This window comes from Saccoglossus kowalevskii, chromosome 21 (genome assembly GCF_978046115.1).
Source record: "Saccoglossus kowalevskii chromosome 21, keSacKowa6.1, whole genome shotgun sequence".
NCBI classification, from domain to species: Eukaryota; Metazoa; Hemichordata; class Enteropneusta; family Harrimaniidae; genus Saccoglossus; species Saccoglossus kowalevskii.
The window spans coordinates 28,768,562-28,784,367 of NC_140661.1; the positions used below are offsets into that span (position 1 = coordinate 28,768,562).

The 15,806-nt window shown below is 35.6% G+C and overlaps 1 protein-coding gene and 1 pseudogene across 1 annotated transcript; both read right to left on the reverse strand.

The window, feature by feature from the left end:
• Nucleotides 1-889: 889 nt before the first annotated feature.
• LOC146729842 (zinc finger MYM-type protein 2-like) lies at nt 890-2,705 on the reverse strand (annotated as a pseudogene).
• Nucleotides 2,706-6,665: 3,960 nt separating this feature from the next.
• Nucleotides 6,666-11,860, reverse strand: LOC102800802 (juvenile hormone acid O-methyltransferase-like). Its single transcript, XM_006813184.1, has 3 exons — nt 11,677-11,860; nt 7,211-7,518; nt 6,666-6,896 (listed from the first exon to the last, which is right to left on the reverse strand). Exons 1-3 carry the CDS (start codon nt 11,858-11,860, stop codon nt 6,666-6,668), a joined length of 723 nt encoding a protein of 240 aa, XP_006813247.1.
• Nucleotides 11,861-15,806: the final 3,946 nt, after the last annotated feature.

Sequence of the window (15,806 nt, forward strand, 5' to 3'; positions counted from 1 at the left end):
CGTGAAATAAGATAACCCAGAGTAGGGTCGACGATTTTCAGCCCTGAAGGACTTCCGCGTGGATTCTGATTGTCGAATTGTTCATCCATGAGTCGTCTGGCCACCAAATATTTATGGCTATAACTAAATTTGACACGTTTTTTTTTCTGAATTATTCATTTATGTCAAGCTCTGTTCTATTTTTTCAGAGCATGTGGCCGTTTTAGTCAAAATATTTTTTGTGGGAACACTTTTACACTACGTATAGATCGCGCTCATTCACTGATCGTGACTTAATTTTACAAATTATACCAGACCGACCGCCTGTGGACCGATGTGGTTTTGGTATCGTTATTTTTGGAATAAATCATTAACATTTTCCTCGTTTCTCTGTTCTGTCGAAAGAAGTTATCTATGCCCTTTTCACGTAACTGTCTCATTAAAATAAAATATTACATTTAGAACAAGCATCGAAAACACGTAACAAGAGATCTCAGTTAAGTTGCTTTGACGATTGAGTGTCATGCAACTATTAGATTTTAAAAAACACAATTTTGACTACTTATGTGTGATCAGTGTTTTGGCGAGCAGTCAATGTTTTCAATGAGCGAGCGAGCAAAAAAAGCGATTAAAATGCTGTCGGTTTCCGGTCGGACAAGACTGCGCGGTCGGAAATCAAGCAATAAGCTGTGGGTGTAAAAGCAGAAGGCTGGGCGAAATGAGTACCGCAATTACGTAAACTTTGTAGTATTGATATGCAAATCGGATCTTTCATCAAGTGTCAATTAGGATTACTTTCATGCGAGTGTTGTGCTTGTGTTGGTGGTGTTTATAAACAATCACACGTGGCAATGTTTTGAAATAGAAAAAAACGTCGAAATATGCCTTTTAAAATGGAGTTTTTGTTTAGAATAAAAGCACAGTCATAGACACTGTCATAACCAACAATAATTTAAAATAAAAAAAAATATTGAAAAAAAAAACACATTAAACGTATGCTAACCCCTTAATTATTTAAATACGCAATGACGATTATACGATACATTTTAAAGACGTATTTCAAGTTTCATATTTCCTTTTACAAAATTCACGGACACTTGGGAAGAATCTGTTATGACAGTGGTATTAGATTTGTCCTCATCTGTTGGGGTGGTGGATATGTCGTGCGTTTTCGCTTCTTTCGCAGTTTTCGGTTTGGGTGGCTGCAATGCGTCTGACACCGCTTTCGTCTGCTCGTCGCTTCTAATTGCTAGACTGGAGTGACCCGTTCTTTCTGCTATTAGCTGCTCGTCGAAATTTTGCCGGAACAGCGTGGTTGCCTGTGTAACCTGTTTAATTAAAATAAAATACAATGTATCAATATGAAAGTACAATAGTTTGTAACAGTCCACCTCATAGCAATGTAAAATATCAATATATTGTTATAGTACGTTCAATCGTTCAGCTTTTTTAAAACACGCCAAAGCCGTTTGCATTAAATCTTTATCGCGTGAAATGAATCCGACATATCGTGCCAGTGAATATAATATTTAAATGGTATTCCACCAAACAGTTTGCATGAAAAAATGGAGTTAACGAGTAGTGATTATTTTCGACATAAAGTTATGACTAATTCTCGTCAGAGGGGAAATCGAACATTGCATTACTAAAGTGCAAATTCTAATATGTACCTTTCCTGAATGCCCAGTATGATAACCTTTTATCCCAGCGAGTTCATTCATCTGCATACTGTATCCCTGCAATGTATGAACACCAAGCTTTTGTGCAGAGAACTTTATTTCGCCATTCTTTGACTTCAGTGGTCTTCTATAGAATGGCCCACTGTTTGGGATATATGACAGATGTCCGAAACAAGTTTACAACTCAGCGCGAGTTTTCTGGTTGCGCGTAGTGTTTAATACTCTTAAATTTTTGCCCTGGTTTGCGGTAGAATTCTCCCTGGTCAGTTTTCGATGGTTTTCCCTGGAATACCATGTACTCCCCCATATCGTCGCTGTGCATGGTAAGTTGGTCTACCGTTAGTGTTGAATGTTCATCAGCGGCACGCAGTCCAAATATTTTAAACATGTAAAAGTAGGTTGCATAACTCGTGCCTAACGCGGTATTTGTACCAAACACGTGTGCCCATAGCTTTTCTTCATCATTTAGTGAAAATGGCTCGGCTTGTTTTTTCGGATACCAATACCAGAGTGAGAGAGTGTCTTCATGACACCATCCAGCGTATTTCTGAAAGCTAAGAAGTCGTGGTTGCCCTGGTCCATAAAATTTAGGTCAGGGCGGTTACAATCATCGCGCAGATAGCGGTAAATGGCACAGAACATTTGTCTTAATGAGTCTGGCGGATACTGTTGGCCATCTTGTCTCAGACATTCAATGGCAAATTTATATAGCCAGAAATCAAATTCCTTCTGGACTAAATTTTCATCCAGAGACAGAACCAAATGATACACTTCTTCATCAGATTTATCATACTCAACTTTAACATTACGTTGCTCTTTCCACTCATTCCATGTTTTGACGCCCCATTTTGTAGCGCTGTGAGTTGTCTTGGGTATGCGTGACTGCTGGTATTCGGTGACTTGTTTGCTGTCAACTGGAGGCAAAAAACGGAATTCTTTCTGAATATCGCTCAGTTTAAAGTCCTCGGCGTCGTCCACATCAATTTGGGACAACCAGTTTTCCAAATCCCAGTCAATTTCCGGAGCAGCAAATTCTTGAGCGGACATGATTCTGGTGGATCTCCGGAGTTCACCAACAACGTGCTGCACTGTTCTCACAAATGAGCACCAAATTCACGTGATCGAATGTTTTTTATGCAATTCTACGTGGTCCAATCAGTGTTGGTTATGGTAATACAATAAAGTCCACTGTTGGTGGATTCTATTGTTAAACAAAACAAACTCTGCTGAGTAAATGCCGATTGGCTAGAGCTTTTCAACACATCTGTTATAGCCAATGAGCACGGCTGATAATTGCGGTTGACTACACCTGGTTTAGAATTGCGATTTACACAATAGTGCTGTAAACATCCGCCATGACCACAGGATTTAAAATAAGCCGTGCAAAACTCGTCAAATTCGCAGTATAACTTCGTTATACTACCCCTCCTCGTAGATTAGCGGGAAATAGCGCCTCGGACTTTTACCAGACCGAGGCTCCAAAAGGAGCCGCTATTTCCCGTTAATCTACTCGTAGGGGTAGTATAACTATCAGTAAATGGCGAATTTTTCAAACAAATGAAAGTCGAATTGTCTTTCTTTTCTGGAGACATTTTCGAAAATAATGGTATCACAGTCGCCCCAATCTCGGATGATCTATATTGTCCATGAAGGTCATCCGGAATCATAAAAGCGAGAGATATGGGTCTCATATATAAACAAAGATGCGCAGATCAACGAGTAAAAACTGAGACGTTACCAAGCTTTAATTAGGTATTTATTAGGTGATTAGGTATCGATGTAGTCACCGTCGGTAATTAGTGCAAGTCGCGCCTAGGTCTAAACCTCATACTTGTGATTTCTATTTACTGTGCAGATTAGCGTCTTAAATGCACATCAAGACAGTACAGCGGGGGTCACGAACGACATGCAGCGACACAAAAAAGCAGAGAAAACGCAAAAATTGTCTTGTGGAAAGGTATTATGGAACTTATTTTTCTTGATATACCTGTATCACATTTAATTAAGAACACAATAGTACAACCAACAAGTATGAAAAATATTAACAGGAGAACGTAAATGAAATCGTTTTATTTTCTTGCCCAAACAAATAGTGATGAAATATTATAAATTCTGGTATCTGAACCGTCATGTGAAATAATCTTGTCAAATTCGTGCAGCCAGTCTTGAAGGAAATCTTCGTGTTGGTTTGGTGGTATCACATTAAGCTGACCAAGTAGGGGTATAAAAAAATCTAGAAAATATAAATAGAACAATTGTCACAAGGTTCATATGAGATCAAGAACATTGCAAGAAAACGAGCACTCCTATTGTTTTCTGCAGGAGTTGAGGCCATTGATGTTTTAGAAACACTACCTGACGTAGAGGGCAGTGAAAATATATACAAGGCAGCTGTAGATGCTCATAGTAATTTTTTTCCTGCTAAAAATGAATAAAACCTATGAGGTCAATGTTTTTAGGCATGCTTCTCAGAAGACTGATGAATCGTATTTTACCCGATTGAAAGAACTTGCAAGTAATTGTGGTTTTCATGAAGTCAATGAAGAAATAAAATCTCAGATAGTATTATCATGTGTGTCGACTAGGTTACGTCGTAAAGCTCTGAGAGATGATTTAACATTCGAGGCATTGTTAGATTCTGGTCGTTCTTTGACAGTAGACAATAAGATTGGGACATTAACAGAAAAGTCCAGTCTGTGAAAAAAGCCAATGACAATGAAATAAACACAAGAAATTACAGCAGTAAAATCCAGCACGACTGGAGCCTAACAGTAAACGCGAAAAATAACCGCATATAGGTCAGTGCCCAGCAAGAGATCAGAAATGTGATAGAACGGGACATTTCGCTAAAATATGTCAGGGCAAAATATTGCAAAATGTCAATTCTGATCCAACTACAGATTTTCTTCATCAGGTGATGACTACAAATATCACATCATAGTGTCCTCCATATCCACCAATCAACAGCCTGATTGACATTGATGGTCACTGACAGTCAAATGTATACTTGATTCCAGCGCAGGGACAAATTTGTTAGATCATCAACGCAGAAATTACACAATGTTCAACGAATGTGTATGTATATGCATCTAAGAAACCATTTCCAATACTTGGTGAAGTTAAAGTGAACAGTCTACTTGCACTAAGTTCCATGTTGTAAAAGGATCAGCAGGAAATTTACTGCAGACAGATTTGAAGGTATTGGCAAAATGCCAGTTACAAAAGCAACGTTGCATATCAACACATCAGTCAAACCATTTGCACAGCAGCATCGGCAAGTGCCATTCCATGTACGTGAGCAAGTTGAAGCAGAGATAAATAAGCTAGAGCAGTTAGACATAATAGAGAAGGCAGATGGAGCCACTCCGTGGGTATCTCCTATAGTAATAGTACCTAAAAAGACAGGAATCAGGAATATGTGTTGACACGAGAGCTGCCAATCAAGCTATAGAAAGAGAGTGACATCCCATACCAACAATAGAAGACCTGAGTGTTGATTTTAATGATGCAATTGTGTTCAGCAAGATAAATCTAAACCAGCTTGAGCTGGACATAGAATCAGGGCATATAACTACGTTTGCTACTTACATGGGTTTATATAAATACAAGAGACTAAGTTTCGGAATAAACTCTGCTGCTGGAATATTTCAGAAATGATACAAGGTATATGTGGTGCTAGGAACCTTTCGGATGACTTTATCCGATATATATGGTAAGACACAACAGGAACATGGTGAATGATAAGAAAGTAACAGCAGTAATCAATGTCAGAGAACCAGAAGATGCATCAGCTATACATAGTTTCCTAGGCATGGCTCAATACATTGTTTGGTTTGTGCCTGATTTTGCATCAATTGCAACACCATTACAGAATCTAACTCACAAAGATGCAAAGTGGGACGGGGGACCTGAGCAACAAGGATCATTCGAGAAGATAAAGAGCCTGATGGCAAGTCACAGAGTGATAAAGTACTTTGCTCCAAGGCTGAAAACAGAGTTGTTGGAGTAGATGCAATTCCTACAGACCTTGGCGCAGTCTTAACACAAGCAAGTGAGAACAGAGATACTTGTAATATCGTTTGATATGCAAGTCGTGCACTGACTGATACAGGGACGAAGTACAGCTAGACAGAGCGAGAATTCCTTGCAGTTATATGGGCTTGTGGACATTTTCACATCACGTATCATCACGTATGTTCACGTCATCACGTATGGAACCCTGCTGACTACATGAGTCGACAACCTGACCAGGTAAACCACTTAATCATGCATATTAGGTTACAGGTGCACGTCAATTTGTTTTTGGGGTTCGAACAAAAATGGCCGACTGGCAGCCATTTTGTTTTTATTCATGTCTGTGATGATTCATGACTAATACTAATACGAGTTTCAAAGAATTAACCTGTCCATAGAAAGTTTGATATTTAGCTGCCTAAAATCTGTCTCGGACATTGGAATTTTAATCTATGATTGTTTGTGCTTGCACAGTTTACTGGCATTATGTATACAACTATGATTTTTTTATCAGAATGTCATTTCAGGATTAAAATGTCCACGCGACTTCACATTAAAGACATAGATGTTTTATACAATCTTGGTGTGGGGGCGCTGTATACATTGCAGTTCAGGTTTGTTGAATGCACTATATTATTGCAATGGGAAACAAAATCACTAAAAATGTCTATTACAGCTTATGCATCTTCATTTAAAGTTTTAATTCTATTGCTGAACATATAGTGTTTCACAAAACTTGTCATTTTAACATATGTTTCTCTGATTAAGCTCATATTATTCGTTTGAGTACATGCTGGCATGTGGTTACCTATTACATTTTCCACCCAGTGAATAGTTTCTGCAACAGCAGAATACATCGATATAGCCACAAATAATCCTTATAATTGTGAATCGTCACTAGTTATGAACTTAATACAGAACATGGACTGTGCATTCTCAATGATTGTTACCTATGTAATCAGCCATCAATGACGTTCTAATATTGACAAATTATTAAGCAGCATGAACATCATACGATCTAATTAATAAAAACTCTCTAGTTGTATTAGAAATATTGTCAAAATATGATAATGTATTCATACTGTTACCTTTCATCTGTTCTGCCGAATAAATGATAGTCATGTCACCAGAATAACACTTGACCTCAGTAAAGCCACATTCCCTTACACTTTCAGCAAATTCTTCAGGGCTTCCCGGAAACATATAAAGGCCGTCATTGAAACCCTTGATAAATATTACAAAATAAAGTATACAGTTTGTATTCTGGTGACACGACAACAAACTTAGTGTTATCATGACTGGAGAATCTTTCAACTGTCATTTAAATAATCTATATGACACTTATGTAATACGTTTTTTGTGTGAAAAGTTGTACTATACAAACCAATAGTTCTGTAATTTACACATGACGAAAAGAAATGAGATACAACAGCAACATTAAATATACACATAGTAGTAAAATGATGGAATACAATATATGAATCTTGTTCATCATTTACCGGTTTATCTGTCTTTGACTGTTAAATAAAATGTCATACCTGCAGTTGGTGTTTCCATTTTTCATGGCGATTCATCTGTTTATTAGTATCTTTTGCTGCACTCTTGTAGACGACATGAATAGCACATTCACCGCCATCAGATAAACACGCGTAAACATTCTTGAGTGCGTCTTTTTGATTCTCAAACCGATGAAAACAGAAGAACGAAACTACCTTTGTGAAACGATTACATAACTGTGGATGGTCTTCCACTAATGTACACACATCAGCATGTAAATACTCCATTTTTCCAGTTATCTTGTTATGCTTTTTGGCATACTCAATCATTTGCGTTAATACGTCAACATCTGGAAAAATTAAAGGCAATGTTATTCGTAATTTGCGACGAGAACAAAGGGGAATTATATTAGGAGTTTATCACTATAGGGGCTTGGAGTCCTTATTAAGGGGTCCAAGTCTATATGCACTTGGATCCTTATTGTTATCGTTATGATTTTCTGATTGACCGGAAATGGACAATTTATCGCACTTCCGATGGTTTTTGAGATGTGAATTTAATATTGTAGCATTTGTGATATATTGCATATTTATTTATTCACCATATTAAAAGTAAATTAAACTACTATTGCATTGTTGTCATATTTCTTGAGTTCCATTTATAAAATAATTTTGATTGAATATATTAGCTTTGTGTGAAATACATGTTCTTGTATAATATAATGATAATAATAACTTGTGTACACTACTATGCCATCAGAGGGCGCATTATGGTAAATAAAATAAATTAAAATACAAATCATAAAAAATACAGCAGCTAAATAAACTAAACTATGATAAGACAAAAATTATAATTAAGAGATGTTAAAAATTAATGGGAAAAAATTGAATGTTAATTACAGGATTCTCCCACTGTAGAGGTTATAGCTTTCATATACTTGATTTTTGTTTTGCTTTATTTAAAAACTTTGCGAGGGGTATAAAGTCAGTATTTTAATTGTTTGTTTTATTTATAATTAGCTCTCCTCTTTCTTTGTCGAAAAATTCACAGTTTTGAATAAAATGCTGTTTTTCCTCACTTAAATTGTATGACATTTTTCTACATCTTTGGTTTTTGTCGCCTGCCTCTTTCAATTTCTAAATTGTGATCACTAAGCCGAAATTGACTCACGATTCCCCGAAGGCTGAAGTTTGTAATTTTAGTTAAGCGTGTTTCTATTTTCAAATGTGATTTAAACAATTTATATGTTCTCATTTTATTGCCATCTTTACCATTTTTCTGTTAGGGAAATTTAAGTTTTCGTTCCAAAATTCCCCATATTCTTTTGTCAGTTTTATTGTAACAATATTGCATACTTGATCAACGTTATTCACATTATGGTTTGATTTTTTTTTCAAAATCATTGTGGCCCATTATAATATTTTCTATATGTTATATACAGCTATAATTACTCTTCATTGAGAGCACATTTAAGTTAATGGTTATCAGGAAAGGTATTTAGACTAAACCAATAATTAGTTGCCAATGTTGATGCCTTTATTCTTATTGGCGTTCCCCTTTAATATTGATTACTGATGTAGTTTTACTTACACCAAGTATGAAACGATGAAATTGACCACAAGTTTGTTCTAGGTTATTCTCATTACTAAATCACAAGCCCAGATTTCTGTCCCGTACATTAAAATTGATGAAATTAGTTAGTCACATAGGTTTAAACACAGTGAAGGGGACACCATTTTGTGATTTAATATGGTTTGTCGTATAGAGAATAAAGCTTTCATTGCTTTGTTTTTTAACATTAATAAATTTGATTTGAATTTTTTATTTGGTGTAAATATAGTTTCTAAATAACGGAATATTTTGGTTATTTATTGAGAAATTGTTACATTTAAGAATTCTGTTGCCGAAATCAAAAATCATCAATTTTGTTTTCTTTATGTTAACTACAAGGCTCCATTTTTTCACAATATTTTGTTAGTATGTTCAAACAATTTTGAAGACCTTTGGGAGATTTAGAGACCAATACTAAGTCATCTGCATATTGAATACAATTTATATGTTTTTTACCAATCAAGACAAGGTCATCATTCTTTTTACAATGGAGACATTTATGAAGCATAACACAATCTGTATTAATATCCACATGTAGGAAGGTATTTAGGTAAACTATTTGCAGGTAAAGTGACCTCATCAATATATCTAATAACTAGTGATCTATTGTTAATATTCTTTTAATATTACTGGAAATTAATATACCTTGTTGTGAAAAGTTTGTTTCCATAGTAACCATTAACATATCTGATACATGATGGTTCAAAAGCCTGTCAACTGTAAATATTTTATAGAAGTGAACATATCATTGCGGAATTTGTTACATATGTACTGCTAATATTACTGACACAAATTGCAATGCGCCATAACTAATGTAACAAAAAATAGCATAAAATGTTTCTAAAATATTTAGAAACACTAACTATATTAATCTGACATTTGGTTTGTATCATGCATACACATGATCTCTGTTTGGTCACATGGTTTGGCTTTCATCGTGGATTATCAGCTAAATAATTGCTATCACGCAACTTTGACTATAAGGACTGGTATATACAAAGAATATAATTAAGTATAGAACATGCAAATGAAAATCTGCACAGGAATCCTGGAAACAAATTAATTGTATAAAAATAAGACAGAAAACAACAAAGAAATTCCTTACACTTCATGAATTGAACATTTTCAATTAATTGGTAAACAAAACTCCAGATAGAATAAATGAAATAGAAATTAAATTAGAACAATTAGAAAATGAAATGAAATACAAGTAATTTATACGCATAGATTTCAACTCTGAAGTAATCACATCTGTGGATTATCTAAAAGTATCTATGTGCCTGGTTTTATTTAAATTTGATCAGTGATACTCAAGATATCTGAGGAGCACCTATAAATTGGTTAATTTATGCAAATTAGTGAGCACAAAATTTAACCCTAAACGTAACATGTATATGGTTTATCCCTAAAAATTTACATATGTAATATCAATTTTCATTGATTCTGATGAATATTTGAGATATTGGTGGAAAAGTTAAATATTAGCTAATTTATATTAGGTCATTTATATACACAAATTTCAACCAAAAATTAATTGGGTTTGCGAAATATCCAAGAGCATCTATGTATCATGTTTCATTAAAATCTGTTGAATGGTACATGAGAAACAAGTGAAAATTCTTAAAATTGCCGTATTAATATGCTAATTAAGTATTTAATAGGCACAGGGTTTCAACAAAAACTAATCAATACTACATATTATTCCAGAACATCTATATACTACGTTACATTGAAATCTGTTTAATGATACATTAGGAACAAGTGACAATGCCTAAATCTGGCTAATTAATATAAAAATTAGGTAACTAGTATGCACGGATTTCAACCTAAGACTAATCAGGTCTGTGCATTACCCTAGAGTGTCGGGTATGTACCAAGTTTCATTGAAAACTGTTTAATAGAACAAGAGAAACAAATGAAAATGCCTAAAATTGCCAAAATAATATGCAAATTAGTTAATTAATATGCACAGGTTTCAAGTAAAACCTAATTAGGTCTGAGCATAATCCCAGAGCATCTATGCACCAATTATCATTAAAATCTGATAATTGGGTCAAGAAATATCAGTGAAACAGACACACATACACAGATAAACACACACAGACGCACCAAGGGCAAAGACTCTCATTGTGTGCTTCGCACTAAGGGAGTCAAAACACTACGAAAAAGACTTGAATATTCAAAACAAAAATGAAAATGCCAAATTACGTATATATAGTACTTTCAATAAGAGGAATACATACAAGTTAAACCAATTGCAAAATTTATATTAAATTGTAATAAACCGACAATAAAAAAAGAAGGTACACACAATCAAAAACACGAGTAGAAGCCATCGAATTTGCTCCCATTGTCATATTACAGAAGATGAAATACACCATTTGATAAACATGCTATTCAGCACAATTAACCCAATAAACATTAAATTTACAATCAAAATTTTATCATCAATTCAAATCAAAACACCATAATATTATAGTCGCAGTATCAGACTACCTGACATCTTGTAACAGAATTTATACAAACTTGTTATAACCTTATCAGTTATCAGTTTTTATCTCATGTTATGTTTTATTATTATCGAAACCTTGTTGTATTTTCGTTAACTTTATTTCAAATGTAACCAAATTACAAATGTCAATTTTCTGAACGGTTGGAATAAAGCATCATTATTTGTTATCTTACCAATAAATCTTATGAAGTGTGTCAATGGAATAAAATATAGGTCACAGCAATGGGTGTATAGGCCGTATGGTGTTACTGAATTTACCACAAAACCAGAAAGAGTCACTGTGTATCCAGTTGTTGGGTATTCAATACCATGCCCTTGTGAGATAGTTTCAAATGGCCGAGTGAAAAAGCGTATAGCAAGCACAAGGTGCCACGTAAGCATTACCTATCACACTACTGACATTGTCCATTTCAGCGATCATTTTAGTTTCGTCTCCAGTTCCACAACCAACATCCAAAACGACATCCCCGTCTCTCCAGTGACCATCCAGTAAAGATAGGGTTTGCAAAGCAGCATTATGTTGGACGTGTCTGTGTTTGGAATACGAGTCTACTTTACTGTAATTCATGGTAGACTGAGGCTATGACCTATATGACATCACACTTCAAACGGTCAATTCGTCCCAACATATTCGTCCCAATGCATTTTCGTCTCATTGCCTTAGTTCAGCCCTAGGGTCGTCGGATGTTGATTCCAATGTCGGTGCAATGAGTTGTCAATTTCTAAGTGCATATATGAACTAGTTAGTGTCGTACTAATTCTTTTACAAACTAGAATAATGTTATCTGTGGCTATTGGTAATAAGACAGTCAAGCTTCACTTGATGCATATAAAATACAATCGGAAAGCCTTAAGGGAATGACCATTTATTATTCCTAAGGGGGGTCAGGCAATTATCGGTGCTTTTTTCAAAGAAATCAATGGGGGCCCTTATTCATTTTGTAAAAGAGGGTGCCCTCTTTAGAAAAAAATGAAAAATTTGTAACCCCACCCCTTTTACATATATTTTCATGCATTTATATTGTTCAATAAAAAAGGTGTAAAGTAAAATAAATTGTGTCTAAATCTTTAAGTGAAAAATATTCGCCCCCTTCAGCCTTGATAAAAAGTCACTGCCCCCTCCCCTTTTCGGCTTTAGAAAATATGCTGACACCCCTCTGTTTTACCCCCTCCCTTTCAGTAATAATAAATGGTCATTCCCTAAGTTTACAAAACTAAGTTTACGATATTTCCCGATATTCCGAAATAAACAACTTTTACCATGTTTACATTTACCCTTTGGCACATTAATTAATTAAACCAGAATCATAAATATGTAGATAACTTGATTTGACTATTGACGGATTAACGTACAGATCAATTACTAAATTGTTTTACCCTGTTGCTACCTTACGTAAATTGCATGTATTCTTTGTTTTAAAACAGTTGTATTTACAAGTGAGCCACAAGTAATTCAACGCATGTCAATAAACATGGTTTGGAAAATAGCGACTAGATAAAGATTTGGGGTCACGTGATGGTGAATGGTATTACGTCATCTATTCTATCATTCAGGTTGCACTCTGCAACATCTTGCCGAGAAAAGTATAAAACTAATTTGTGGTCAAACTGCGTTTAAATTTGTTTTTGTTTTTCAAGTGCCTAATCACTCTTTTTATTCAGTGGTGTCCGTGTCTAGGGAAAATTGTTTGAAACGAGTATGTTCTGTTCTTTTGAATCTTGCATTTGCTACAACAACAAGATATGTATTATATTGGTTAAAGGGCGGTGGTCGTCGCGCTGCGCATGTGCGACATATTTGTTGTTAAACATTGATTTTCCAACAGTCAAATTCGCTCTTCTAATGGAAATCACAAGTATGAGGTTTGACCTGAACGCGACTTGCATTAATTGTCATGAATTAGTTTTTGCGTATCTGTTAATCGACTTAATTAGCTGATTATTAGCGAATTGCTGTGTTATGTCTGTCATCGTTTAGGCCTATTTGAAGTTTTGGACGGAACTTGGCTCAGTGATTTGGAACTAATTACGAGATAACCGCCGCTATTTAGACTATTAATTCTGACAGTTGGTACCCGTAGTTATTAATGTAGTGAACGATTAATCAAAAGATATGACGTATTCAGTACTTAGTGTGATTGGCTTTATGACTGAAGGTTACGCCCTAGAGTCTTTTTACTGTATTGTAATTGGTTAGAGTTTTGAAAATGAATAAAGAGAGTTTGAGTTGGTCTTGGCAAGTACTCCAGAACAGAGGCAGTCCTGGAGAGCTTTGGGGCGAGTGTTGACGCAGTCTAAGAGAGTCTTGGGTCAGCCTTGCGATAGTCTTGGGGATTTTTTCCCCAGGGCGCCGTGTCTTATAGAGTGCTCGATTGACCGACTAAGACGAGAGCTGAAACGTATTTCGTTGTGCGTGTCTTATTTGACTGTAAAGTTAAAGTGACTTTCCCGATCCCATACCTCAAGGGGACGAGATATAGAGACGAGACGAGATTCCCCCCTGACAAGTGCGGAGAACCCCGAGGAGAAGAATTTCCCCCCTGATATAATTACCGCCAGTTACTCTCTCAATACCTTCCAATCACCTAAAAAATACCTAATTAAAGCATCGTAACGTCTCAGTTTGCACTCGTTGATCTGCGCAACAATCAAAGTTGCCATTGTTGTTTATATGAGACACATATATCTCGCGCATAAGTCATTAAAATCTTTCGTTTTATGCATAGAAACTTGTATGTATTTTGTAAAGCGCCATTTTGTGCTAGGGAAAATTGGGTTACTCTTATCATAAATTGGTCACTGTCAATTGTTTTAATAACTTTAAAATTATCTCACCCTGTACGTTCAGGTTTTACTATCAAGTATAAGAACAAAACAAGCATTTGGGTAACTGCCGTGTATCTCAGTAAACTAGTATAACAACGTGAAACACCTGGTGAGAACCTCCAAGCAAGAAAAAATAGAAGAAGAAAAACTTTTTTGCGCAACGCGTTGCTACGTGCTATTTACCATCAGCACATATCATTACGTGAACTCAAGGTATTTCCTCGGAAAATTGCTAAAAAGTGATTAAATTTTACTGATTCATTGCTTGAATATTACTTTTCTTAAAAAACAAAATGTTTTTTTACCCGTTTCTTGGATATAACCTTAATCCTGGAAAAATACGGAAAAGAATAAGAGTCCATGTGTTAGTTTATATGAATGTAATGGAAACTCAGCTGTATTCTGTCTTCGGTTTAATTTATCTATAAGTGGATGTGATGCCATTTCAATCTAAAACGTCGCATTTTGTTGATTATTTAACATTTGGAACGGTAAAAGTAAATGTTTTCGTGATTGGATTGAAAATCATCAAAATCGTACGGTGAATAGGTTTTATGGCCAAGGCACATGTTCACAAAAATTAGCGAATGGCGCCAAATGTCTAGCTAGACGTCACGGTGCGTCTTCCACTCGACCACTAGGTGTCCAAATATGCTTTGCGCATGTCATAACATCAAGACACCGAGAAGTGCGCATGTCATAACATAGGGACACTAAGAATTTTGAATAATATAATATATTTAGTGATGAATAAGTGCGCGTGTCCCTAAGTGTAAACGCAAATTACACTCATGACTAGATCTTTATTTTGGAGTGGATGCACATTCGTACACTATGAGGGCGGTTAACTGCATACTGCGTCCATTGCTTTTCCATTTGTCACTGCCTTTTGGTGTTACTTTTATTTTCGTGTTTTGTAGAGGAGGTCATTACACAGAACATAAAGTTGAGAGAAAGCATCATTGACTAATGCCCGTCCATAGCACAGAGAGGGCGCTCTTTATCGAGATTGGAGACTGTGCATGGTTGTAACTAAACCAATGAGAGTAAAGTAGATGGCTTTCAGTGATTACCTGAGGTAGGTATATGGTGGATTTATTGAACGCTCCTTCGTGGTCTAGTACAAGTTGAATATTGGATGTGGTTGCATAGTCAATGCTATCACAAAGTATTCATCACGAACGTGAATTTGGGTAAGAGACACCGACGCTTTTGTTTGAAGAAGGAAATACAATTTCGTCATTGTTTGATTAAAACGTAATACATAATATAGACCAGGACGCACTCTAAAGTGTTGTAGACAGTGCAATCGGCGGTTTCGAGAATGTAGGTATGTTTATAAAAATAACAGTAAGATGTCTCATGTATTGTTGGTTTTCAGCTACGGGTCTTGGCAATAAACTTTTACGTATCTTTTCTTTTTCCTAGGTGCTATTTATGTCATTGCGTTATTGAGCATGTTGTAATAAGAACGCATAGCGGCGCCCTTCACTTCATGTTCTACCCAGTCATCAAGAATACCAGCTTCTTTAGAAAACAAGTAACCTGTAGAATGCTGTGTGGGTAATATTTGTATATTGATTTTTGTTGCATTTGCAGCAAATAGTTACCAAACAATGAGAAATCTATAGGATTGAATATACCTCTCGGCTGGCTTCACATGCATAGTTCAAGCCTGTCTAACCGGT